Raw genomic sequence first — 27,826 nt, 5'->3', positions numbered from 1 at the left:
AAAACGATTTTTTGTCCGAAAATGGACACAAAAGTCATAGTTTATTATGTCGTCTGAAAAGGGACAAAAAAACGTCATAGTTTAGTACGTTGTCCAAAAATGTACAAAAAACGTCATAGTTTTGGTATGTCGTCTGAAAATGGAAAAAAAAGTCATTTTTTTGTCCGAAAATGGACTAAAAACGTCCTAGTTTAGTATGCCGTCTGAAAATGGACAAAAAAAGTTAGAGTTTAGTATGTCGTCCGAACATGGAGAAAAAATTTCATACTTGAGTATCTCGTCCGAACATGGAGAAAAAATGTCATACTTTCGTATCTCGTCTGGCAATGGACAAAAAAATGTCATAGTTTAGTATGTCGTCCAACACAACGAACCCCAGCTGTCCATGTAGCTCAACTGGTTGAGAAGGTGCTTCATAAACTGGGTGTGCTCAGAGACCCTGGTTCAAATCCTGCTTATGCCCTCTTAGTAAACAGTCAGAATTTAGTGTGGGAAAGAAGTCTGAGTTTGGTATGTCATCTGAAAACGGACAAAAAACTTAATAGGTTAATATGTTGGGCGAAAAATGCCGTAGTTTAGTATGTCGTCCGAACATGGAGAAAAAATTTCATACTTTAGTATCTCGTCCGAACATGGACAAAAAGATGTCACAGTTTAGTATGTCGTCCGAACATGAAGAAAAAATTTCATACTTTAGTATCTCGTCCGAACATGGACAAAAAGATGTCATAGTTTAGTATGTCGTCCAACATAATGCAGCCTAGGTGTCTGTGTAGCTCAACTGGTTGAGAAGGTGGTTCATAAACTGCATGTGCTCAGAGACCCTGGTTCAAATCCTGCTCATAGCCTCTTAGTAAACAGTCAGAATTTAGTGTGGGAAAGAAGTCTGAGTTTCGTACATCGTCCGGAAACAGACATAAAACTTTACAGGTCAGTAAGTCGTCCAAAAACGGACAAAAAACTTTATAGGTCAGTCCGTCGTCCAAAAATGGACATAAAACGTCATACTTTAGTATGTCATCTGAAACTGGACAAAAAACGTCCTAGTTTATTATGTCGTCCGAAAATGGGCAAAAAACGTCATAGTTTAGTAAGTCGTCCGAAAATGGACAAAAAAGTCATAGTTTATTATGTCGTCTGAAAAGGGACAAAAACGTCATACTTTAGTATGTTGTCCAAAAATGGACAAAAAACGTCATAGTTTGGTATGTCGTCTGAAAATGGACAAAAAAACACCATTTTTGGTCTGAAAATGGACAAAAAAAACGTCATAGTTTAGTATGTCGTCCGAACATGGACAAAAAAACACCATTTTTGGTCTAAAAATGGACAAAAAACGTCATAGTTTGGTATGTCGTCTGAAAATGGACAAAAAAACACCATTTTTGGTCTGAAAATGGACAAAAAAACGTCATAGTTTAGTATGTCGTCCGAACATGGACAAAAAATGTCATACTTTAGTTTGTCGTCCGAAAATGGGGAAAAAACGTAATTTTTTGTCCGAAAATGGACAAAAACGTCATAGTTTATGCCATCAGAAAATAGACAAAAAAGCATCATAATTTAGTATGTCGTTCATAATTACATTGATTTGAAGCCTTTAATAAAATAAAAAACAGCTAAATACTTTATCAATGTTGTACAATAATGTAATAGTATGTATTTTTCTGAGTCTGCATAAATTTTTAATGCTGGACTTTTGGTTTTTAATCTCAAATCTTATAGCTACATTTCTTGATTCTGTATTGCCATTAAACAAAGTACTGATATGTATTAAGTAATCATTGTGCTTTAAACTGGTGTCAAATTGAATGTCACCAAAAAAACAACAACCACACTCTTATACTTATCAAGACTTTTATTAAGCTTACTGTACATTCATGTACCCAACAGCATCACATGAAAGTCTTCTCTTGTGCTCACGAGTAATGAGAGGAAGGGAAAAGTCCACTAAATAATGACAATTTAGGCTCCATACTAACAAAGCAACATGAGGACAGCAAGGCAAAAGAAACAGACAAAACACACAAATTCAAACAGAATTTAAGTGAACTGATTTAGTCAAACTTATATGTGGTATAATACCTTGTAAATAAGGAACATTCTCTCTGCAAACGTTGGACCAAAATAAATGCAAAGCAATAAATAGGCACTGGGGGAGTAGTCACATTAGCATGTTTTAAGAGAGCTACTTAAAATGGTCGACAGATGGATTTGGGGTGAAGCTGCACCGACTGCTCGTCAAATGAAGATCCAATATAATGCAGATGGAGAAGAAAACAGCTTTCACGCTGCATGACTGTGATTATGAGTCTGATGAGAAAGCTCTGTGTGCATTAGGGAACTGCTGTGAGTTGAAATCCGGGTCTTCCCTCACTCGTTTCTTAATGTCTGATTTAACCTGAGGAGAGAAGAACAAGTGTGATTATGATCATGGTGAGACATGCAACACTTGTGTCAGAAGATTAAATTTGAACTTATGAGTTTTGTTAAGAAAAAAATATCAGTTTAATCAACAGAAGTGACTAAAAACCAGCAAAAAAGTTTCGCAATGTTGCCCTGCTTCATACATTTAGATAAGAATGGTAGCTTTATGTTAGTCATTTATTCCATATCTACATTTATTTAATCAGGTTTAAACAGACAATTTCCAATAACCCCAAGGTATTAACAGGCTGAATGTCCTGTCTCCATCACGACTGTGGTACAACCAGGAAGAAAACCCTTCAGAGGTGGAGGGTCATGGTGAGTTTAATGGACAATTTTCTTGGCTGGTTATTAAAATGTCACATCCATAACTTCAAGATAAATACTGAAGTGAAGTTATTTAGATTTATTGTTAAACTTTAGTGGCAATATAACACAAGCTTGAATTCTAAGACATGTCATACTGCTAACCAATGAGAGGGCTCGAAGATTGATTATACATTCAATCATATCGATCTTAATATGGCATTTGCATCACTTATTCACAAGGAATGCTTAGAATACCAATACTGTTACTACTTCTTGTTCCATAAATTCAGAAAACAGGTTTGTAACTTTGGTTAAAATGCTCCAGCTCTCTGCTATTGATTAGGCAGACTTACAAACGTGACTGGTTAACGTACAGTGAGTTTTTGTGGCACCAACACTGACATTCAAAATTATTTTTACAGTCAGATATTTCTGAAGCATAAACCCCAACAGAAAAAACAAGAGTAACAGTTCTTAGTTATAACTATTTGATTCATCAGTAAAGAAATATATTATACTGTATACACAATTATGACAGTGGTATTAAATTTGCATACAGATGTGACAGTCTGTTATGAGGTGAACAATGTGGCAATAATTAAATGCAATTGGATTAGTAACAAGGGCCTTCTGATTTCAAGGTCGAAAGTGGTTTGTGTCATTAAAGGCACATTAAAGGCAGTATTGGTTTGTTTAAGTGTTGCTCTATGATGTACTTATCCATATAGTCAGTGAGGTATCTACAGTAGATGACAGTGGGCATGTCTTCAGTTAGAAGAAGCAGAAAGGACTGCTGGCAGAGAAACAACCTATTAGCTGCTGTAAATGGGTTTAGTAGCAAAATGTATTTTAGCGTATGCTATAATCCTATCTGTTCCATGGGCGCCTTGGAGTGGCCAACCACGGCTCTCAAACAAGCTGGATTTTGTTAAGAGAATTTCCTCACTGTAGAACTGTTGAAGTATTGTATTTCTAGGTTTGTTATAACGTAGTCCTAAACAAAAGTGCTGTCAGGTGGCATATTTAGCGTGCTCTAAATACCAGCAACGACATGTCACCTTCCAAGCACAGGTGCTGTGTGATAGTGGTTGGTCACATTTGGCTGTTGATCAGACTGTCCCATCAGTACCATGTAGTAGGTGCAATTGATATTAATTATCTACCTTTATGACAAGTGCTATTATAACTGTATACTTATCTACTTTTATTTCTACCAGTACAGATAATATAGTGCATGAAAATGTGCTTGAAATGCATGAAACTGCTCTGATTGCTGGCATTGCAATGAGTTTCTGTTAGAGCTCGCCTCAGTATTAGTGTCCTGATATTAGAGAAACAGCACACTTTAGTCTACATGGTATCAGTAAGCAGAATGCTGTTAGATCTGTAGTGGTACATGACACTGACTACACCTTCATTAAAGGTTTTCTTGGTAAATAATACAATTAAAATGTTATTTTACATCATTTGAAAGTATTTCTATTAATCCAAACGTGCAACGATTTAAATGGTTATTGATTATAAACAGTCTGACCAGAATGAACTTAGTTTGCAAAAGCTAGCTCAAATGTTAGACACTGCAACACTGACAAGAAAGTCAACTTGATTAGTAATCAGACATTCCAAAAGCCTGTAACTAAGCAACAGGAAGGCCCAGAACAGTCGAATTTTTATCTATTTTTAGTTGATGTTTCTGAACTGCACCGTAGGTAGAAATAAATACATATGTTTACATTTACAACACTTCCTTGTATTACGTGGTACTCACGAGACAGTCTGATCAACGGTCAGTAAAATGTAAAGACATCTATCTTCACTTTGAAATTTGATAAAAGATTTGGTAAATGCTACAAATAACTAATACAAATAATGGCTAAACCTATGAAAGTAAAGGGGCCAAACTGGGTCATGAGCTTAAATGATTTGCAGTGTGTAAGATTGAGCTACCTGCTCTGCATATGCTTCCTTCAGCTCCTGGGTCTCCAGATCATCTTGTAACCGCTCCCCAGACGTGATGGGCTTCACTCCGGCCGTCCTGGCTGCTTGGCTCACTGCGTCAGAGATGGACAGGAGGCTTCCACCACCCTGTCCCGTCTGAAAACAAACAGCGCGAAGACGAATAAGAAACGTGACACTTACGTTTAATAATAAAAATAAGAGTTACAACTGATCACTTTACCTTTCTGCGTTTTGCTGGCATGCCGTGTAAATAGGCGTCGGACAGCGGAGGCTGAGCCTTCATTTTCCTCTGAGTCATCATATCACACCTGATGATGGGCACCCATTCCTACAACACATACAGTACGTAAACAAGAGTTGATCCGATTTATCAGGAGTATCTTTTAAATGAAAGGCTCATATAACCCTCCAGTGCAGCTCAGCAAGAGACAAAGGGATTTCTGTAAATAAAGACTAATAATAGGTTTTTGCTTCATTAAGTTTAATATGCTTTTTTGCACCAATTTCCTGTAGTAGTATTATTTTAGAAAGGAATCTCTTGGTGGCCAATATGGGCACAACTACAGCATCCAAAAACACAATTTGTCCTTTAAATTCTACACAAAATAAGGCTGATGAAAGATGTAATTTGTGGATCATAAACATTAGTCTGTCTTTCCACAAACCCTGAGTAATTCCATTGATAGTAACAGGATGACATAAATGTAAAGCAAAGCAGTGAAACGAAGGACATGTAGTCACGAATAGGCCCGCCACACTTATTTTAGCCGACCCTCTGAAAAATCCCTTCCATTCATCTTCATAAAAACTGCTGGATGAAACTGTCTTGATTAAATCAATTTTAACAGCTAGGGCTGCAACTAACAATTATTTTCTACATAAATTGTTTTATTAGTTGTCAAAAAATTGTGAAAAATGTTGATTAGTGCTTTCTAAAGCCCCGCATGATGTCCTTAAATGTATTGTTTTGTCCACAACCTAAAGATGCTCAGTTTGCTGTTAGAGGAATGTAACCAAAAAAAGTTCAGTGTCTTCGACGTTGGTCGCCGCAAAATTTTGTTTTTGACAAACTTCTAAACTAACAGTTGCAGCTCCAGTGACAGCTACATGAAAACTACTACTCTTCCCTGAGCAAACAAACAAAAAGATTCATGTTAAAACAAGCTGTGGGGCTCTTACAGGAGGAACAGCAGTGGCCCAGGCCTCAGACTCTCCACCAGACTCCTCACTCCCTCCCTCAGCTCCTGCCATGTCGCCACCTAACGGTGCGGCTCCTCCTGAGGCTCCCAGGTCTCCTGGCAACACCCTTGTCTCCCGTGACGGCGCTCGTGTGTCGTGTGACACCGACATGGCCTCCTCTGCTGTAGTGGCTGCAGCCGGTGAGAGGGTGTCCCCGATCTTTGGAGGAGGAGAGCAGGAAAATGAGGGAACTCCAAATGAATGCAGGAGCTGAAATGTCAAACGGAGTCCATGTGAACTCTCACGCACGTCACACTTACCGTTGTACTTTGGGCTCGATCAGTCTCTTGGGTGCAAGTTGCAGAAGACTGATCTCTCTGTGAAAGAAAGCCATCTAATATTTATTAGCCATTTCAGACGCGTTGGCCAGAGTAACATAATATGCAACAGCCATCAGATAAGATGGACTGCTCCATCTGCATGTTACATACATGTACATGGTGTTCTGCAGGAAACTGATGCAGAAACTAAAATAGACATCGGTTAAAGAAGTATGTTTGGGGCAAATACCAAAAGTAAATGAAGGTAAATAACTGATTTTAAATCTGAGTGTAATTGAAAGGCCACATCATCAGGGTGAGCTCCGATTTCATCCAACATGTGTCCAACCACACAGGTCTCACTGCAATTTGTGAGATAGTCATGAAATATGATTTTGTTTTTTAGGTAGATGAACAAGATTTTTTTAATTTATTTTCTGACACTGTACAAATTTCAAACAGATGTGTTATGAGTTGGAAATACCTCTCACACCTGAACTTTATTTGTCAACCTACTCTGACCAAAGTTGAATTTTTTTATTGGAAAAAAACTGACCCTGTGAAATTTAGATTTTCTGTGGTATGAAAAAAATGTAGGAATTTTCACAGACGACTTGGATAACTTTATACGGAAATGGATGTACATCCATGTACATGAATCAATCAACCTAATGTTGTGACTATTTCAGAAACTGCCATGACACTATGTTGGTCCACCTTTATTCTGAAAAGGGGAAAATATACAGCGTATGTAGAGCTGTGGTTCGTCACCTGAGTGTGAACGATGTAGCTCTGGATCTGCTCCTGTGTGATGGGGATGTGATCCAGAATGACCTGCAGCCTCATCGTCATCATGCTGGTCATCCAGTTGACCAGGCTGGGGCTGATGTCACTGGACATCCTCCGCTGGAGCAGCAAAAGAAAATACTGGTTTTCAAACTGAAAAACTACAACAACAGCTGAGACCAATTCCGAAAATGCAGGCAGGAGCTAACATTTACGAAAAGGTAAGAATGTTCATGTAACACTACTAATGCAACAAAGCTGATGCAGACGTAACAGAAACATTATTTTTACGTGAGTAGAGCACATCTTAATGTCAGAAGGATCAAGTCAGTTCCAAGAGTAACTATGGTGCTCCATCTAAAGCTTTTTGCAGATGATCACTAATCAAGTATTGCTGCATAATTGTATCTTGTTCAACTATTTAGCACCTCTTAGGAAACACAAAGATGGCAACAGTAGTGGCTTGATAATACTTCAATGACACAAAATAGAAAAATGAAACAAAACAAAAAAATCACTGACAAAAAACAAAACCGGAATGTTTTTTAGTTTTTTTTGCGTAAAACAAAAAAAAATTGACAAAAACTACAACACATTTGTAATAGTACTAAAACTAAATCAAAATCTGATGCTGAATTAACACTGGTTCTAAAGTCTATGTAAAGAGACTTGATTCAGACTAATGCCCAAGGATGTGGATTTTTTCCCTACACAAGCATTCCAGCTACATCATGTAATTTATGACAGGAATAGGTGAATTAAATGCAAGTATAGAAACATTGAGCAGAGACCATAAACTATTTAAAGGTGGGATGGTCCATCGACTATAGCTCTGAAGTCTAAGGTTTTTACTTTGGCCAAACAACAATAATCTATCAGCCACAAGGTAGTCTTGTATTTAAAGAAAACACACCTTGCTTAATCTTTTATTGTCCTCTAAATGGGACCATAAATTACACAACTGCGGCTATAAACTCATTAGAAAAATTACTGAGGTAACAAATCGTGGAAGAAGTCCACTTATTTTCTCATTAAACTTCTATAAAGTCAGATTTTTTCAAACCAGGAGTCTCCCTCTGCTGGCTGTCAGAAAGAATGCATTGCTTCACTTTTCAGACTCTGAAACTGTCTTTTATATAGATCTATGACAGAAAACTGGTTTAACTCAAGCTATAATCTCCAAAGAGAAATAAAATGTGCTGTTTTTGAAGGTGAACATATTGAGTTTGTCGCTCTAAACTGGTTGGTATTGTAATGACAGATCGTTAGTTAATACAGCAAATTTTAGTGTCACCTTCAGTATATGGGCTGATGAACAGAAACTGTACACTCACTATTCTGTGGTTGATGACTGCAGTTAGAGCTCTCTGGTCTCCTCTCAAGCAATGCAGGTTCAGGGCAAGACACTCAAACAATGCTTGGTTACACATCTGTAGCAAGCGGAGCCCAAATGTATCATCTGGATGAGAAAAAATATCAATTAAGCGCCACAAATTTTAAATTTTTCTTATTTAAAAAAACAGCAGTAGTCATATTTTGATTATTACTAGGAACACTAACAAAATACAGTTTAACGCTAGTGGAATAAACTCAAGTTTACCAGTGCAGCGCAGAATGTGTGTAGCAATCTGCATCAGCTGCTGCCTGAAGAAAGACATGTTGGTCTGGGTGATATCGACGCCCTCCAGCACTGTCACTGCAGACTCTCTCTGTTGGGAGTTCAGAACAAAAGGTGCCTTTGTAATTATCTGAAAATCAGGTGATGTGGAGTTGACTTGAAAATCTCACAGGTACAAATTAATTACAGGACTATAACTTATTTTGCTGGGAATTACTGACAACTGATTTACCTGACAAGGTGGGATCAAATTATTCACTAAACTTTCAAATGTTGAGCAAATTTAATACTTTCAAAGTGGATTTACTAAATGTTTAAAGAAAGATTTGATGTAAACTTTTATTGAATACTTCTAAGATGAAACTATGTATTTTATTTTACTAAATAATATTAACCCTCTGAACCTCAAAGCTGCTGCTGGGTTTGAAACATTTTATTTGAAAAAACAAAAAAACTAAATTAGAACCCAAAATTTAAAAAAAGAGAATGGTCAGATTTTCCTCTTACAAACAATCCTTGACTGCAACCTAAGTAATATGGTTGTGTGTTTCGGTCAGGATTAAATAAAAACAAAGCTCCAGCTACGAAACCTGTAAAAAAACAAAAAAATTTGCTGCTCTAGCGGTTTTGCACAGCTCTAGCTGTGAGAAACGTCTCTGACTTTTCTGATAAACTGCATGCAGTGTTTCCACAGAGCACAGAGGAGACGGCAAGAGAGACAAGGAAAAAATAAAATGTACTGGGTCAATAAAACAATATGGCTCAAAAACGGTATTCAGCAAGTAGTTGGAAGATTGTGATTGACAGTTTGAAAAGCGCTGAGGTTGTTTAGATTGCAAAAATGTAAATAGGCCCAGCCAAACAGCAGAGCTAAAGAATATGGAGCCTCCAAATTTTCCCCAACATTGGTAGCACCTGCAGGCACTTGAAACATTTTTGTAAAATACATTAAAGAGAAAAATTCAGGTTTCATTTTTTCTGCTTTTCATCATTTATGAAGAAAAGATTGAATGAATGAATGGCATTATAAATGTGTCATACACACAGAAGATATTTTTGAGTTCACTTCTGCTTGTAGCGAAAGTTGTGCAGTTTCCATAGAGGTGCAGAACTTTATACTGCAGTGAAAAATGAGCCCACAGTGAATGAAAATGTGACAGGTGTAAAAATTCCCAGAGACAGCTGATAGTTCACAGATTATTAAGAAACATTAAGAACCGCCTAAGTTGTGACGGACCTTTGTTGCTTTACCACCCCATTTATGATAGTGTAAATAAATGCTGCAACATTTAATCACATACTGTTTTTTAAGCATGAATACTTCAGAAGCAGTGGACATCAGGGACTTACAAAGCTTTCAGTGATATACTCCTCCAGTTCATTTACAAGACTGTCAGCAGCAGCCTACAAAAAGAAAAACAAAGGAATGCATCAGTTATTGGTCAGGTACACAAAAAATAGAGTAGACAAATTACCTAGGATAGGAACAAAAATGTAAAGTAAAACAGCAGTATCTACTTTGAAATACACTTCAGCGTTTGCAGATTGACAATTCCTCAAAAGTCATAAACAAAATTAAATTTCTGGTGAATGGTACTGACAGCAATGTTCTCATCGGTGGGCTCTCTGCCGTTGAGGTAGTTCTGGGTGAAGAACTGGGACAGCTGAGGCTGGATGCGGCCCAGGGGCTGGTGCTGGCCATGAAGCAGCATCACCAGGTCTGACATGGTGAACGTCTGGCACACCAACATCAGCAACTCTCCAAAGAACCCTGGGAACCACAAGTTAATTATACATTTTCTGACAGTCCATAGCTGAAAAACAATCATTTGCTGTGTGAACAGCAAAACACAGGTGACAGCTTGTTTCTTACCTGTAGGGTCCTCAGGACTGATGAAGATGTTGGTTGCCTGAGACAGCCTCTGCATGAACTGGGCAATGCTCTCTGTGTCGTTCTGAGCTTGGCCCAGAGAGCCCATCATGGTGGTCAGGACTCCTCGGACGATGCCTGTGAACAGCTCTGGGTTGAGGGCATCGGCGGCGGCTGCTGCTGCTGCAGTGGGGTTAGGTGTTGGGTTGGGTCCTGCACCGGGAGCAGGAGTGGTACCAGAGGGAGGCGGGGGTGGAGAAAAGATGGGTTGGGCCTGGAAAATAAAGTAAAACAAAGAGTGAGGATCTGTTGACATTACTGGGAATGCAGGTTTTTGCACAAGTAACTAACTCAATGCAAGCCTCTCTACCCTCTAGTGGGAGACATGGTGATGGTTTGGGCTTGTTTCACAATGCAATGCTGGTGCTAAAACCCTTTATTTCTCTCATTTAAGACAGAGGGAAATGATCCTTAAACAGATATATACAGTTGTCCTCTACAACACCATGTGACGTTGTCTTTATAGAGAAAGCATTTCAGCCACATTTGTGAGTGTGTAAAGAGAGGGATGTTTCAGTTTGACGAAGGTCCACAACTGAAATGTTGCAAATAAACATGTTTTGCAAGTTAGACTGTGTGCAGGAGTCTGTTGAAAGTGTACAAAATTACAGCCATTGCGCATTGGACTCATTCAACGCCTCCTCTGTGGATACACAGACGGAACACTGCTGCTGCTAAACATGCTACTCGCGCTATCCTTTCTGTGTGGATACGGTTGAGAGCAAAGAGGACTGTCTTGTGTCAAACATTCAAATTCTGACCTGCTGTATGAATTCAGTCACTCCCTGGATGAAGGCTGGGACCCCAGATGTTGTGACGGTTATTGAGGGGGCACCTACAGGCCCTGCACCAGCCCCACCAGCTACACCCAACAGAGAACCCAGGAGCTGGCTGAGGTCTGGGGGCATCTCCTGAAACTGGGGCTCATTGGTGTTGGTCTCAGTTTGGTTTGGGGTAGCAGCAGGTGGAGGTGTTGGACCAGAGGTGGAGAAAGAAAAGGATGAGGATGAGGAGGTGGAAGAAGAAGAGGAGGAGAAGGATGTGGGTGTGGATGTGGAGGAGGAAGAGGATGTGACCGTTTGACCAGCTGGAAGAGAAAAAAAAAAAGATTTAAACAATTTTTTAACTATAATAATTACAGACGAACGCTGCAGCTGAGGTCTATATCTAAATTTAACATCTGGAAAAGTTTACCCATCTGTCCTGGCAGCAAAAGTTGTCCAACGAGTCCACTAATCATCTGGTTGAGAGCAGCAGGGTTGAAAGCCTGTGACATATTTTCAGTAAATTTTGAATACTGACAATCAGCATTAAGAAAACAGGAACCCAGTGATAGAGCATTATTCCCACCTGTCCCGGCTGTTGGCCTGGCATGGCAGCTCTCACGTTAATGGTGGTTCCCCGGGTGCTGAATGCTGGAGGGGACATGTTGGGCGCAAAGGGGGGCCGGCTGAACACAACCCTGGCCTGGGGCTGGGGCCCAGCATGGGGAGGTGGAGGGGGGGCAGTAGGGGTGGTGGTGGGTGTGTTAGGACCCGTGGTAGTAGTGGAGGAGTTGGCTGTGGAGCTGTAACCAGTCGGGGTGGGCTGTGGTGGGACCGGCTGGCCAGTGGCAGCAGCAGTGGCAGCACTAGTAGCTACAGCAGCAGCATACTGGCTAATTTGCTGCATGAGATTTCGCATGAAGTCAGGGGGGAGGGCACCTGGAAGGGGAGACCAGTGGAGTTATTAAATTTAACTGTTGTAAGTTGGAAAACAATAAAGTGGAAATTAAGAGGTTTTCCCCATCGACGCTGGGATGTCACTTATAGGTCAATCCATCTCAAATCAAAAGTATTCTGCTCAACCATCTCTGATTCGCTGGAAGTTATCTTTGAAACCATAAATTATGAATACTTAAAACGGTACTGCTGAAATTTTAAACTCATCAAATACTGTCTGGGATTTTTTTTCTTCAATTGTCCATCAACTCACTTCCAGCATATTTTTTCACACACTTTTCTCAGGAAACAATATCAGAAACAGCAGAAACATTTAAAGATGAAAACCTGAAAATACCCTAATATTTATAAAAACATCTTAGTTAAATGGGAAAACAATTTTTGAAACACCAGAACTATACCTACTCAAACTATATCTATGTGTGTGTGTATATATATATATATATATATATATATAAAAATTTATTTATCATCTAGCATTTCATATTAAAAAGTATTCTATACATCTTGTAGGTATTACTCTGGCATGTAGCTACAAATGGTTTAGAGAACACCACTAGTTGACTTCGGCATTAGCAACTTTTTTGTTAGTATGTACTCAAAGATGGGAATTTTAATGACATGTTTAATTTTCAAAAATTCACCCCAACTAGCAATGATTTGATCTAGTTGTCCAATGTTGCAAATTTTGAATCAATGCCATGATAAGAAAATATAGTGAAAATGTTCAGTCTTATCTTTACTAGTTCCTCAGATACTGTTGTTCAAACAGCCTCAAATTTCTATGTGCGAAAACATGCTGAAAGTGAATCAACGGTCAATTTTTAAAAGATTTTATCTCAGGAGGTAATTGTTATGTAAAGCTAAAATGTCACTAATATCTGCGTAAATGTCCATATCTTATGCTATAAAAAATTCAGGCAAATCAGAGGTGGTCAAGCAGAAATTGTTCTACAGATTTCATGATTTGAGAATAAATGTCTCAGTTTGCTAACCATGCTATCACCTGGCTTTTACCTGGTTGTCCTGGCATTTGCTGTCCAGGTGCTGCAGGGTTTGGACCTGGACCTGCACATACAAACACAACGACACAGAAATAAAAGCATTTCTACAGTAACTGCCAAGATTTGACTCTCCACAAAAGCCCATTTGCAACACCAGAGCCATCATTCAGCAAACACAGGGAAAAAACATTTTTTTGTAAGTCAGTTAAGAAGTCCTGTTCTTTAAAAAATGCTTGAGGCAGCAGTGCATAGAGAATGCACAATGCACTGCTGCCCAGCACTATGACGCACAAAGAGCTTTGATGTATTGGAGCATTCAATCAGTGGCGGGTAGGGGACAACACACCGTCCGTGTTCATCTGCATCATGACCACCGGGACTGCCTGGTGGCTGATCCTGATGACCCGGGGGCCAGCTTGTCCCTGTCCAGCCTGCTGATTGGACGGGGTAGTCTGTGGTGGGGAGGTCTGTCCCTGACCTGCCTGCTCCGACTGGCTGGCCGGCTGGGTGGGCGGAGCTTGTCCCTCAGTGCTGTTAGTCGCAACAGTCACTGTGGCACCCAGGTTCATCTGTTGGTGAAGATGCAGGAACAGTCAGTCTGACTATATGAGAGGTTTGCTTTTTTTTTTTTACAATATGCTTGCAGTCACGTACTGGCACTGGGATGTGGTGGTGCACAGCTCCAGGGAGAGTGACTGGGGTGGCATAGTGGGAAAAAGGCCGGACCACATGTAGGTGGCGGGGCACGGGGCTCATGAGGTTCAGTCGCAGGTCACTGAGGGCCACTAGGGCGTTACCAAGGAGACGGAGACACTCCCATGTCAGGATGAGGGTTCGCTGGTCCTCTTCTCTCTCCTGTGACAGAACCGAGACTAACTTTGTGAACAACAACATTATATCTATGTGTAAAATGCCAAAACCACACTATTAGTGCTACTTTAACTCCATTACATGAATACTCAGGAGTACTACCTTATTATTTTCATTTTAGCTTTACAAACGTACAGGAGTACAGAAATCTATTTATGGTAAAACATATGAAATATAGATTTTTAAAAACCTTACAGTAAATTATTCTCCACTGTAAAGGCCAATCTGATATTTATGGTGTTGATGCACTTGAATAAGTTTGTATTTAACAAATGTAATATCTACGTTTTTGAAATATTAAACTACATTTTTATTAATTTTACTCGATAACAGATTTGTTCGCAGTTGCACAGCACACTGGCTATTTTCTCTTTTCTTATTTTTGTTCATACTTATAAAGCTTGGTTTGTTTTGTCACAAAGCTCATTAAGGACATTACTGAACAAAGCCGTACTGATCAGATGATTCAAACAGAAGCATCTGAGCAGCAGAGAGGAGGAGTATTTTTGGTTTTCAACTATTGTATCTACAAAACTGCTTACTCAGTTTATAAAATGCTGCTGCATTACATTACATGAGTAATACTTCAAATTTAACTTCATGAAAAAGTGACAGCCCTAATCAATATCCTAATATTCTAATAAAAAGGCGTATTTTTTGTACTAGATAATTTAGAATTTAGCGGTTTGAATCTTACTGTATTGTTGTTGTATTCTACGGTGGTGGCTGTCTCCAGGATGGTGTGAGCTCTCTGGATGAATGGCTGCAGTCTCTCCTCAACCCTCCGCAGCTCAGACAGCATCTCTGCTAGCTCAGCCGGACTGGGGTGACTGAAGAAGGGGGAAAAAAAGGCAAAACTAGTCACAATTGAACACGAGATCATCATGGTAAAACAGAGACACAGTATCACCCGGTATAAGTACAGGAAAATGCAACTCACATTAGTTTTCACATTACTTTAAAGAAAAACAATAAACTCCTCTGTAATCTGCTTTATAAACACATAAAGTTGAGGGATTATCAGCAGTGCCTCGATGCTAAATAATTTAAAGTTAATTTCTGTATTGCTTGGTTGAGTCATCAAGCATGAGGCATAAGTAGCAATCTGAGTCACTGAGTGAGAATTTGTCTCACTTGGGTCCAGGTTGTGGTGTTGGTCCCTCAGACTGTGCTGAAGAGGAGGGTGGAGGTGGGGGAGTTGTTGGAGGTGGGGAGGTGTCCATGGGCTGAGCAGAGGGAGAGGGAGTGGAGGTGGTAGACGAAGATGAGGGAGGAGGAGGAGCAGCAGCAGAAGCTGTCTCAGTCTGGGAGGCTGCGTCACTCGGTCGACTCTGAAAGCAAACAGGAGACAGCAGGCAGCTCGTTACTGATGACTGGCCGATTTCTCCGGTTCTGCTGTTGGGGTCATTTGAAGGTGAAGTTCTCACCTCCATTCTGTGGATGACATCATTGATGTCCCTCAGCAGGTTCTCAGCGAGCACCAGCCTCAGCCTCGGCTCACTCTGCACTGGTTGGTCCATATCAATGTGCACATTGACAGATCCATTGCTCTGTAACACAAAATGTGACAATTAGCAAAACACTTTATCGATAAGTGGGACTGTGTACAGTTAGCACGAAAAGTATCTTACCCCAGTGCTTGTTGTGACTCTGGCATTCCTGGCATTTTCTCCCATCCCAGAAACCATCTGCTGGACTGACATCTAAATAAGAGTAAAGCACAAAATTGATAAACCTTTGGAAACAATGGTCAGCATCTTGTGCAGTGGACAATTTTAATGAGGCATATAGTCTGCTTTTCAGAGGAGCCATACAGATTGTGCTATTAAATAACAGAACTGTCTAAACTTTGCTTTTCCACCTAAACACAACTTGGTGGTGTTATTTATAAAAACAAAAGACAACATGGTGAATGAAGAATAGCGTCCAGAAGACCACCATCTTGCGAGCGTAGATGATTACCGTTTACGCTAGCTGTGTGAGGAAATTACATGGATTTTGTCTTTGGTGCCATGTAAGCATTCTGTTTAATTCATTTAATGATTAACTATGCAGTGGGTGCCTGTGGAGATGTTGAAGACAGCTACATTTTTCCACTCTGTATTTAAGCTGGTTTTCTGGTTAATAGTGAAGTTGTTTTACAACCATGCCAGCTTTCCAAGTTCCTGTTTATGACCCTTTAGATATATGCATGCTCAGAATAACTGTGAAAAATGCACAGTTAACCCTTTAAGCTGCAGTCAATTCCAGCCATTTTCAGTACAAAAAATAAAATCGCTAATATTCTATTTGTAAATAAAAATATGACGAGAAATACAGGGAATATTGGACGCGTATCGTGAGGTGCATTTCCTTGAAAGCGACCTATTCGTGGAGTATATACTGACTTCAAGACATGTTTTGGACAAAATAGTTTACTGGCTTGTTTCGTCTGGATGTCCAAGGTTAAATTATGGCCTTTTTTTGTGGAATATTTTCATCTGTGTGTAATAATGAACCCGGAAATGTGAGTCGTGCTGTGTACGTTGAAGCCGTGTATAGAGAACAGATGGATGGATATTGGTTGTTTGACGGACAAATGTGTTTATATTACCCGCTGTGGTAATCACATCTGAAAGTGGTTTATACCGGCGGATTCATGAGAATCTAAGCTTTCCATCGGCGTATAGTGTTTGTATAATGTGTTTGCAGTTTCAGACATTTAGCAAATTGCTTATGCAGATCTCAAAGTGTACCGCGGGCGGGACACTGAAGCGCAACTGAAGCACGACGGGTTAACATTAAAACAATAGTCCATAAATTCTGTGCCGTATTCCAATATTATTGTTAGACTTATGAGAAAGAACAAAGACATAAATCAATGTAACAGAACCAGAGATTACATCTTTTTTTATTTCACAAATTCTTTTTGTCAGAAATCTTAAGGCTAAATTACTTGCAATAAAACTCTACCTCCAACAGTTTAGTCAGATTTTGGTGTGTTGTGCCACATTTATGGTCTCTCTTAACTGCTTGTCAACAGTTTTAGAAATCCTCACTGCCCACACCCTTTACGTAACTAACAGCAGGTGGTTGTGCTGCCTGTTTTAATTCTGTCGTGTTTTTTGTTACTTTTGGAATTTCAGTTGTTAGTGAACTATATGTGGGACATTCTGTGTACACCACTGAAAGTAACGCAATTGAGTCTCGTTGGAAATACCACCTTAAAAGGTGTACTGTTCTGAGCCACAAATGTCCATACACAAATATTCTCGCAAATGCAGTATAATTGCCCCGAGACACCTGTAAACAGACCGATATGTAAAATTGGGGGATTTCACAATGGGCGCTTACCTGTATCTGCTGGGGGTCCATTATGTTGACAGGGAGGTTGAATGTGCCGAGCATTACGTAGCTGTTAGCGTTGCGATCATGCGGAGGCACTTGTGATGTTCCCTGGGAGGACGAGGATGGTCCGCTGTCGGCTGAAGTGCCTCCTGACCCAGAGCCAGGCTGGGAGGGTGGAGGTGGTGCTCGCTCCACCAGGTGGATGACCTTTCCTCCTACATCTGGGACAACAACAGAGAACCAAGGTCACACCTGTACCCCTTCTGTTTTGCCATAGTTTTGTTAATATTTTTCCATATTTTACCTTTATTAGATCTAGACATTGAAGACAGTGAGGAAAGAGGAATGATATGCAGTAAAAGTTTGGCTGGCCAATATTTGAACAAGACTCACTGCTGACAACAACTGCACCATGTGGGATGTGCCTAAACCACGCATCTCTTGGGTCTCTTTCAGACAGGGCTCCAGACTAACTTTATCACTGGTAGGACCGGTGCGACCAACTTTCTCAATTGGTCACACTTTCCACCTTGTCACAGGCAAAACACATTACTTGCTGAATATCTGCTTATCAATAAATAGACACCACATTTACCGATATGCTCCCTAAACACCTCCACACAACAGGCTGTGGTGGCTGCGATGCTCATACAGCATCGCAAGCAAAAATTACCTTGAAAAGTGTAAACTAGGGCATTTTAATGTCAGATTTGTCCCAAACGAAACTGCGTGATTTTTTTTCCCCCCACAAAAAACAGCACACGTAGGTGTGCTCTACATTTTACGAGAAGACCGCACGAGCGTAAATACCACAGAAGATAGAGTTCATGTAATGGTGCGAAGCTAAAATCATTATTGTGATCAATGTTCATTTAGTTTTCCAGCTCTACCTTTACGCTAGCCATTGTTAGTGAGTGAATTGCATTTTTTCCTTCACTAGTTCAGTATCTTCCTGCTTCCACATGCACTCTGAGCATCAGGTGTGTCAGACCTCTTTGTAAGCCTCCTCATCCCTCGTTTTCTTTTGAAATATTTATTTTATTTTTATTTCAACTTTATTCCAGAATAATCAGCGACAGATCATTTTATCTGTTTAACACACATCAACTAAACAGTTTGTTTTACACACCAGGCAGGGACAGACTGACAAAGTCACTGAAGTTACAAAATAATACAGCAACACTAATACAGGTTAATCATCATCATTCACACGATTGCAACACACTCAAAAAGAGGTCACAAATACGACTGCTTTGGTTGCAGTCTGGAACCCTGCTTTCAGACCATATTTGACACCCTCGCGCAAAGCTAGCATGCCTAGAAGTTTATTACAGAAATAAACGGTTTCTCCATCCAACTACTAACATGTATATTACATTCTGATTATGCTTTTATGTTGGCAAATGGAAAACTCAGACAAGTTCAGTGCACTACACAGCATTCAATTCAAGCTGTAATGCTAAATCGTTGAGCAACAAGAAAAAGGAATATGATCTCTGCCATAAGATGAGAAGTGCCATCTATTAATTTCCCATAACATATTGCTTAAAGAACATAGCATTGTGGTCCCATTCATATTTTTTCTTTTTTGAATAAGAACCAAAAATAAGGTGAAAACGGATAAATAATTTACATTTCACAGCATCTATGCAGCCCTGGTTTTTCACTGTGTCTGTGGAAAAGACAAACACAGCCAAAATACTTCCGTTACGAAGGGAGTTTGTTTACTTTGATGATTATTATACTGCCTTATAACTCAGAAATATTCACAAGTTTCATGCTTTGTTTGTGATTACAGAAATACCTACACCAGGCTACATCTGAAACGGTAGACAAAACTGTCACAGCAGCATGGACACACAGGCCTGATAGAAAAAATGCTGACACACAGTCCTGTGGCATGGAGTTCCTCGACGTTGCAAAAACATGCAGCCGTAAAGTTGTCCATTCCATGATTGTGAGGACAGCTGAAACCTCCATCTCACAATATGAGGGCAACAGGTTTCCCCAAGCAAAATGCACCATAAAGCAGCTTTGGCCTATTTACGCTCAGTGCATGGAGGAAGTCACATGCTGCAGGGAAAAACACTTTTCAAGCTCCAACCCAGTCCAGGTAGCAATGGTGTTGGACTCCCTGGAGTCCCAATATGTGCAAGCCCATCAGTGAACAACACCTATATCTCATTGGATTGTAGAGGCGACTCAGACTACACCAGCAAGAGATGACAAACCCTCATGGGGCTTCATGCCCATTTGACCAGAGGTATGGCAAACTCCTGAGCCCTATTTATGATGGTGACAATCAAAGAAATATGTGCCGCAGCCTCAGACCTTTCCAAGAGAGTTCCTGGTGTTCTTTGACAGCTCTTTGGTCTTGGTCATAGTGGAGTTTGGAGTCTGACTGTTTGAGGCTGTGGACAGGTGTCTGTTATACAGTTAACGAGTTCAAACAGGTGACATCAATACAGGTAACGAGTGGAGGACAGAAGAGCTTCTTAAAGAAGAAGTTACAGGTCTGTGAGAGCCAGAGATCTTGCTTGTTTGTATGTGACCAAATACTTATTTTCCACCATAATTTACAAATAAATTCTTTAAAAATCCTACAATGTGATTTCCTGGGTTTTTTTCTCTCCATATTCTGTCTCTCACAGTTGAAGTGTCCTTATGATGAAAATTACAGACCTCTGTCATCATTTTAAGTGGGAGAACTTGCACAATTGGTGCCTGACTAAATACTTCTTGCCCCACTATATCTTCATAGTGAGACACAGAAATGAATGTTTGAAAGAGAACTTGAGGTGGCGTATCTGATAATACCAGTTCTCTGCTAACATGAGTAAGGTGTCTCACTAGATCATCCTCCTTGTGTGGTGAGCTTATCTTGAATGACAGGTGACGCTGTGTTGATCCCTTTAATAGGAAAGAGGCGTGGCTCTGCCTGGACGCAAGCTTCACAACTGCCACCAGTACTGGCTTGAGTAACGATGTAAATGCTTCTGAGGATAACACTGAGAGAGCATACCCCATAGTGAGACACCTCACTCATTATCAGACAACCAGGGATATGAGATAAGTAACCTCATGTTTTCTCCCATAGTTGTGGTGAAACAACAAAAAAGATATACCAAAGCGTGACCAAACGGAACAGCAAATCTCAAATTAAATTCCCTTTTAGTTATAAACACGTACAGCCCAAATAGCATGAATTAATGTTTTATCTAAGGATAACGCCAAAACACTACTATATGTTTTAGAAACGGATAGTAGTGTTTTAACTTAAGTAGAAAAACAAAAAAGGAAGGAGTGTAGAAACAAATCTTAAAATGCCCCTGGAACAAAACAAAACACACACAAAAACACAAGTTTTGCTTTTCTTTAAAAAAAAAAAAAATCATTAACTCCTCAGTTACTTACTGTAATCTGCCAGAGTCCTTTCATCCTGTAGCACTCTGCCCTGGTAGATCAGCCTCTGTTTGTCCACAGGGATACCCACTGAAGGGGCAATGTGTTCCTTGAACTCTTTCACAGTCAACTACAAAAAGACACAAAGTCACAAATCAGAACCAGAAGGTGTGAATAAAAATGAAAATAACCTTCCAACTTGCAGCAAGAACATACCTGTGCACCAACAGTGTAGGTTCTGCTCTGGGAGTCAAGAGTTTTGACTGTCACCTCTATGTCTCCAGTTTGTTCTTCCATGATGTTCCTGTATCACAGAGACAATGATTAATTTGTTTGTTGAATTGTAGCCCAACTGACACTGGACTCTAAGTCTACAGCAAATATAAAGGCTTGCTAGTTTAAACCTTTCATAACCTTATTTCACTTCATATTGATTTCTTAACATAAACAACCCTTCTTAAACAAGAATTCCAAAAATCTGTTATAAAATAACTGTGACTGACACTGGTTGGGACATTTCACAGTATAAAAATACAATTTATTTTGGACAAACTATGCAGTGGGAGAAATGTTTCAGGTAAATGATCTCAAACATATCTTCTATTTGTCTTCAAATAAGATCAGATTTGCCTTAAACTAATTCATAATGAATAATGTGATGCACAGAAAAAGTATTGACAATTCTCAGGCCTTTTCCTGGTCCTGAAATAGCCTTTGGAGGATGATGATATGCAACAATAAGAATGATCAGTCAAACTATTAAGGAATTGAGTCTGCGTGATATTACCTGACAGAAATCCATGCATTTTCCAGTTTTCGTCTGACCATTTGATAACAAAAAAATTATATTGAACTTATGTAAATGGAGCCTGATTTAATTACTTTGTTTTATTTCTTTTGTTACGGTGCTAATGATTTTTCTTGGTCTCTTATCAGCTAATTGTCACTTAACGAGGAAATTTTGCTAATATTCACTGATTCCAGTGACTTGGGTGTGAGATTTAGTTTCTTTTCTCTTTGATATAATTTTTAATTACTTGACTTTGAATTGTGATATGAGAAAATCTGAATTAGGGCAGAATAATCCAGGGTAAAATTTTTTTTGACAGATACTTCAGTTTCATTCATAATTTTTTAAAAGTGAAGCCTCAGTCTAATATTTACACTGTAACAGACTTAAAACATGTAATGGCACAGTATTACATGAGACTTATGTCAGTCAAACTACAGTGTGCATGCTTGAACCACAGAGTATACAATCAATAGCGGGCATATGCAACTCCTGAAAGTTTCAGTTTGCTCAAAATAAATAGAATTAAATACAGCAGCCTCATTATTTAAAAGCTACACGTCATATAACCACAATTACAGTATTTGTGATGTGTTAATTGTATTTTTTTCAAATTGAAGTTTCAATTTGAAACTAATTAATTGTCAAGTCCATTTCATATTTTTGCCTAAGACAAATATGAAAAAAAATTAAGAGTAACTTTTAATTGTTGTTAAAATTAAGATATGGATTACAACTACAACTTCTAGAAACGTCTGCATCATAAGTCACAAAGATATTCATATTCACATAAACAGCACAATAACGACAAAACAAGCTTTTTGCTGCTTCCCTAATATCAATAACAACAACAATAGAGCGTTGTAGTGAAGCCAGTTTAGGCAAACCACAGAAATAACAGAAGAAAACAGAACCTTTGGATCAGCTATTATTAGCTAACGTAGTTAATCAGTTCAGTTTACTTAATAGGTGTCTCGTCGTACCGTTAACTAGGTAAGTGTAGAGATTAGCCAAGTTAAGTCACGGCAGCTGTATTATGCTGGGCCAAACATCGGTATTTTGTCTTTGTTTCAAATATTTGAAACAATTTTAAACAGCTGAGTATAACATCAGTAAAATCAAGAATATCCTACTCAGTCCCCAGTGGCTTGTTGGCACATTTTAGTTTTGCTTAACTTGAAAACCAGGCAAACGTTAGGAACGAAGCTAACTTTTACAAGCTAACTAGTAGCACGGCTAGGCTAATGCTACAAACACTAAACGTTGCAGTTAGCTTAATAGATACGAATACAATAGAGCACTTAGTTTACACGAAAAGCGTTCTGTTAGACGTTTACCTTAAAAGTCGCACTCTCCTTTTAGCTTATCCAGTGTTTGCAGCTGTTTCTTATCATCAGTTAGCATGCGGAGCACTTCCTGGTACCAGCTCTCTCTAGAAGCTACCAGGCTACACGGATGTGACGTCACCGGAACCGCTGCGCAGGGGCAAAAGAAAAATGGCGAATCTCGTGGAGGCGACGTCTCAACAGCAATTCGAAGACTTTTTGGCCAAAGCTGGAAAATGCCTCACCGTGGTGCACTTTCAGGCGGCCTGGGCCCCTCAGTGCGGTCACATGAACGAAGTGATGGCGGAGCTGGCCAAAGAACAGCCGCACACCACGTTTGTGAAGCTGGAGGCGGAATCCGTTCCGGAGGTGTCGGAAAAGTATGAGATCGCCTCCGTTCCTACTTTCCTTTTCTTCAAGGCGGGTGAGAAGGTGGACCGGCTGGACGGGGCCCACGCTCCGGAGCTCACCAAGAAGGTGCAGCGCTTGGCGGTCAGCGGGAGTCCCGGAGGAGCCGCAGAGAACAGCACCGAGGACCTGAACCAGCGGCTGAAGAAGCTCATCAACGCTGCCCCCTGCATGCTGTTCATGAAGGGGGCCCCGCAGGAGCCCCGCTGCGGCTTCAGCAGGCAGATAGTGGCGCTGCTCAAAGAGCACAGCATCCAGTTCAGCAGTTTCGACATCCTGTCCGACGACGAGGTCCGGCAGGGGCTGAAGACCTACTCCAACTGGCCCACCTACCCGCAGCTGTATGTGAACGGGGAGCTGGTGGGGGGACTGGATATTGTGAAGGAGCTGGCTGAGTCCAGGGAGCTGGAAAACACCTGCCCGAAGGCCGTCACCCTGGAGCACCGCCTGAAGACCGTCATCAACCAGAGCCCGGTGATGCTGTTCATGAAGGGCAACAAGGAGGCAGCGAGGTGCGGCTTCAGCAGGCAGATTCTGGAGATTCTCAACGGCACCGAGGTGGATTATGACACCTTTGATATTCTGCAGGACGAGGAGGTGCGTCAGGGGCTCAAGACTTATTCCAACTGGCCCACATACCCCCAGCTCTACGTGAAAGGGGAGCTGATCGGTGGTCTGGACATAGTGAAGGAGCTGAAGGAGAGCGGAGAGCTGGTGTCGGTGCTGAAGGGGGAGTAAAAGGTGGATTTTCGCCATCAGAGAGTGGGAACAACAAGCTACTGCACATGCCCAGTCACTGATGCAAGAGAGGGGCCAGGAAGTGAAAGAGACCTTATAGCTGATCACCAGAATTTTCTCTTTTTACCAATCTGTTGTAGCTGTTGGATAGTTTCTAATGAAGTCAGAAATAAAACCGCAGTCAGCAGTGAGAATTCACTGCAAAGATGTTAGTAATTCTTCAAAATGCATTGAAACAAATGTTTAAGTGCATCTGTCCTTGGCCTGATGTTCTTAAACTCTGCAGTTGAGTGACTGGTTAAAACACCTTCTCCTTGCTGTCTGCTTTCTGGGACAATAGCTGACTGTAGTTCACATGATCTGATGTCTACATATCTGGGTTTTCCTTGCAACATTCACAACCTTACACTTCAGATATTTTTATTTGCTGACCGGCCCAGTGGCTACGTCTTCATGCCGTCCTGTCTGCACGTTCTTCACCTGAAAGTCAAACAAAAATTTAAAGGATCACTTACAATACAGCAAGCTCTCTGTGACAGTTACTGTTCAGATTATAATTAATCAATAAAACAACTTAAGATGTTGCAGTTTTTTGGTGCTATGTAGGAACACTGCAGTTCCTGTGAGGTAATGAATATGAAATAGGGATGTTGACAAAGGTCACATTAGCAGCTACACTTTATAGTAAAATGGAAACTATAGCTAAAAGACAGTCACAGCACACATTACAAGCAAAAAGAAAAAATACAATTCCCTGCTGGTGACATTTTCGAGGGGAAAATACAATTTACTGTATTTCATGGAGGAACAGATTGCAATGAAACAATGGTCACATGTTTCATTTGAATGCTGTGTGACCTTTGACTATTTAATACTTAATTTCCCACATTCTGGTTAATTTCGTTGCAACACTTTGTTCCTTTTTATGCATCAATTTATGGTAAAAAAAAAAAAAAAAACATGCAAAGGCATACACAAAATGAAGGCATTAGGTGACAGTTCAAATTATAATGGAATATGTTGGTATCTGATTATGTTTTCTCAACCTGTGGTTGTATAAGCTCATAATTTACAATCAGATTGTCCACATCGAAAAAGACCCCAGAGCTGAAGAGAAAAAGAAAGATGAAGTGTCTGTTAGTAACATTAATGCAGTTTCCTAAAATAAAAATCTTCAGTTTCTTTCATATTATTAGTAGGGATAAAATGCACATGCACAATAACAAACATTTTCAGATGAGATTTATGTAAAGGAGCTTATAAAAATAGAACAGGCTGGTTGACACCACCTTGTGGACGTTGGTGTAGAGCACAATTAAGACTAGATCCCATAGTAAAAGTAGTAATGGGACACTGAAAATAGTCCACAACATGCACAAGTACTGCATTGAATACCTTATGTTGGTTTTAGCTGCAAAACCTACTTAAATTATCAAAATTAAAACTACTTATCGCACAGTCATATGTTCTCTGTCAGTTTGTTGCTGTTATTTATGATGCTCTTGGGATAATATTCCTGCTGCAGTGATGTTTATGTTGTATTTTACTGCTGTGGATGTTTAGAAATAAGCTCAGTTTAGTCTGCAGCAATGCATCACTTTCTGTTAGATCACCATATGTTTGTAGTTTAGTCATATGAGAAACATTTAGTTCATGAGATCGGAAACAGAAATGCAAAACAATTTATATAGAGTCTAGTGACAACAAAGAATTAAAACAGAACTCTTGACAGTTTCACATTGCACAGTCTGCAGATCTCAACCCAGCTGAACACCTATTGGAGATTTTGGACAAACATGTTAGACAGTCATCACCAAAACACCAAAGGAGGGAATATCTTTTAGAACAGCAGTGTTTCATCCCTCCAGTAGGTTTCCAGAGCGTCGGAGAATCATTGCCAAGAAGCTCATAGAGGTCCAACGCCTTACAAAAATGCTTTATGGTAAGTTTTCCTTTAATTTGTCACCCATCTATATCTTGACCTTGTCTTAAAGAGTGAGAAATGCTCTCAGGCCAGAAAGAAATACTTGAACTTTCAGTTTATCAGAAAAAAAAAAAAACATTAGAAAACACCAAACCTGGAGATGTGAGGTTTTCTGGGCAGGAAGGTTCTGAAAAATTGTAATCCAAAAAATAACTAAAGCTGTCAGGCAAATGTAATGTAGTAACAAGTACAATATTTGCCCCTGAGATGAAGTGGGGCTGCACAATGGGGTAGTGGTTAGAACTTTTACCTTGTAGCAAGAAGATCCCCGGTTCAAATCCCGGGATGGGCCTGGGATCTTTCTGCATGGAGTTTGCATGTTCTCCCTGTGCATGTGTGGGTTTTCTCCGGGCACTCCGGGTTCCTCCCACAGTCCAAAAATATGCTGAGGTTACCGTAATTGATTACTCTAAATTGCCTGTAGGTATGAATGTGAGAGTGTTCGTCTGTCTATGTAGCCCTGAGACAGACTGGCGACCTGTCCTGGGTGTCCCCTGCCTTCGCCCGAGTCAGCTGGGATAGACTCCAGCACCCCCCGCAACCCTAGTGAGGATAAAGCGGTGTATAGAGAATGGATGGAGATAAAGTGGAATACAAGAAGAAAGTTGCATAAAATGGAAATACTGAAGTAGTGTACAAGTATGTCAGTACAAAACTCAACAGAATGTAGTTACAGTCCGTCACTGCCTCATAATTATCTACATGAGACCTAAAAAGGCTAATCAGTCAATTATGATAATTACATTTTTTTAATCTATTTATCTAAAGTGAGTATTTGTTGGTTTTATGAGCAGTTTTGAAAGGCATGTCACCTTTTAAAAACTGCATAAATGACACTATCACACATCAGAGCCAGAAACTACAAAAATAGGGAAAAACATCACATTTTCAACTTTCTGAGAGTTTTTAACTACTCATCTCACATCAGTAATCTTAACCACATCTAAGCTTAAAATTGTCACATTAGATAAAATATTTTTTTTAAAAATGTGAAAAATTAATCCTCAGTGATAACCAGATTCTGTAAAAAGTTAAACAAATAAATAAATAAGCCAGTGTTCCTAAGCACAACAATGCAGCCATGAAGAACTCAACCGTGACCAACAGTCATGTGATGAAAATTCACTGAATTTTTGGCTGAACTGCAGGCTGTTTACACGGAGCACATAAGAGACAAGTACAGACACCAATTTGCACATAAAACAAACCATTTGCTATTGATATATGGCATTTTATTCAACAGAAATGACTTGATTAATAACTGATAATAAACTAATGTGTGTTTGCCAGTGCTCTTTAATGCTGTTCCTCCCAAAAGCGAGTGTGGGAGGATACAAAGCACTTCAAACGTGTAGTTAATGATTCCTCGTGTCTGTTGACAGAGAGCGTGGGGTTGAAGGCAAACAAATTAGTAATGCTCTGCTCTTTAAGTGCTTCGAAAAGGGAGCTTGAGGTTGCAGCTTGTTAGTTTACTGACACTTTCTATAATTAACTGCAGCTTTGTTGACGAGATTTTAAAAAACCACCACCTCCTACATGCCACGGTGACTCATTAAGAATGAGATCTAACTGGGTTTTCTCCTTTCGCAAGGTTTTGGAGCAAGCCTCTTGTATGAAAGCATGATTCATTTTACTATATATATATTTCCCCCTGTATAGCTGAGTCTTTAATTTAAATGATACCTGAACCCCACTTTCAACCAGTTATATGGTTCCTTTAAAAATCATA

The 27,826-nt window shown here is 39.9% G+C and overlaps 2 protein-coding genes across 3 annotated transcripts; one reads left to right on the top strand and one right to left on the bottom strand.

The window, feature by feature from the left end:
• Window positions 1–1,840: 1,840 nt before the first annotated feature.
• On the bottom strand, window positions 1,841–23,128 carry bag6 (BCL2 associated athanogene 6). Of its 2 annotated transcripts, none has more exons than XM_022199164.2 (25): window positions 22,980–23,128; window positions 21,069–21,156; window positions 20,865–20,982; window positions 17,457–17,671; window positions 15,755–15,826; window positions 15,551–15,673; window positions 15,258–15,454; window positions 14,821–14,953; window positions 13,908–14,108; window positions 13,600–13,822; window positions 13,267–13,317; window positions 11,879–12,231; window positions 11,723–11,795; window positions 11,290–11,615; window positions 10,472–10,742; window positions 10,200–10,369; window positions 9,949–10,002; window positions 8,581–8,689; window positions 8,315–8,439; window positions 6,966–7,100; window positions 6,195–6,251; window positions 5,875–6,093; window positions 4,916–5,023; window positions 4,684–4,830; window positions 1,841–2,401 (listed from the first exon to the last, which is right to left on the bottom strand). In XM_022199164.2, exons 2-25 carry the CDS (start codon window positions 21,147–21,149, stop codon window positions 2,306–2,308), a joined length of 3,657 nt encoding a protein of 1,218 aa, XP_022054856.1. In that variant the 5' UTR covers window positions 21,150–21,156; window positions 22,980–23,128; the 3' UTR covers window positions 1,841–2,305. The 2 variants fall into 2 exon arrangements, with proteins under 2 accessions (XP_022054856.1, XP_022054858.1); XM_022199166.2 differs by having other exon boundaries at window positions 13,732–13,822.
• A 10-nt stretch (window positions 23,129–23,138) lies between these two features.
• On the top strand, window positions 23,139–24,700 carry glrx3 (glutaredoxin 3). The gene has a single exon (XM_022199170.2). The coding sequence runs from the start codon at window positions 23,139–23,141 to the stop codon at window positions 24,111–24,113; it is 975 nt and encodes a 324-aa protein (XP_022054862.1). The 3' UTR covers window positions 24,114–24,700.
• Window positions 24,701–27,826: the final 3,126 nt, after the last annotated feature.

Source organism: Acanthochromis polyacanthus, chromosome 12 (assembly GCF_021347895.1).
Source record: "Acanthochromis polyacanthus isolate Apoly-LR-REF ecotype Palm Island chromosome 12, KAUST_Apoly_ChrSc, whole genome shotgun sequence".
Lineage (NCBI taxonomy): Eukaryota > Metazoa > Chordata > Actinopteri > Pomacentridae > Acanthochromis > Acanthochromis polyacanthus.
Note: the sequence above shows the minus strand (reverse complement) of the source record. Positions and strands in the feature narration are given on the sequence as shown.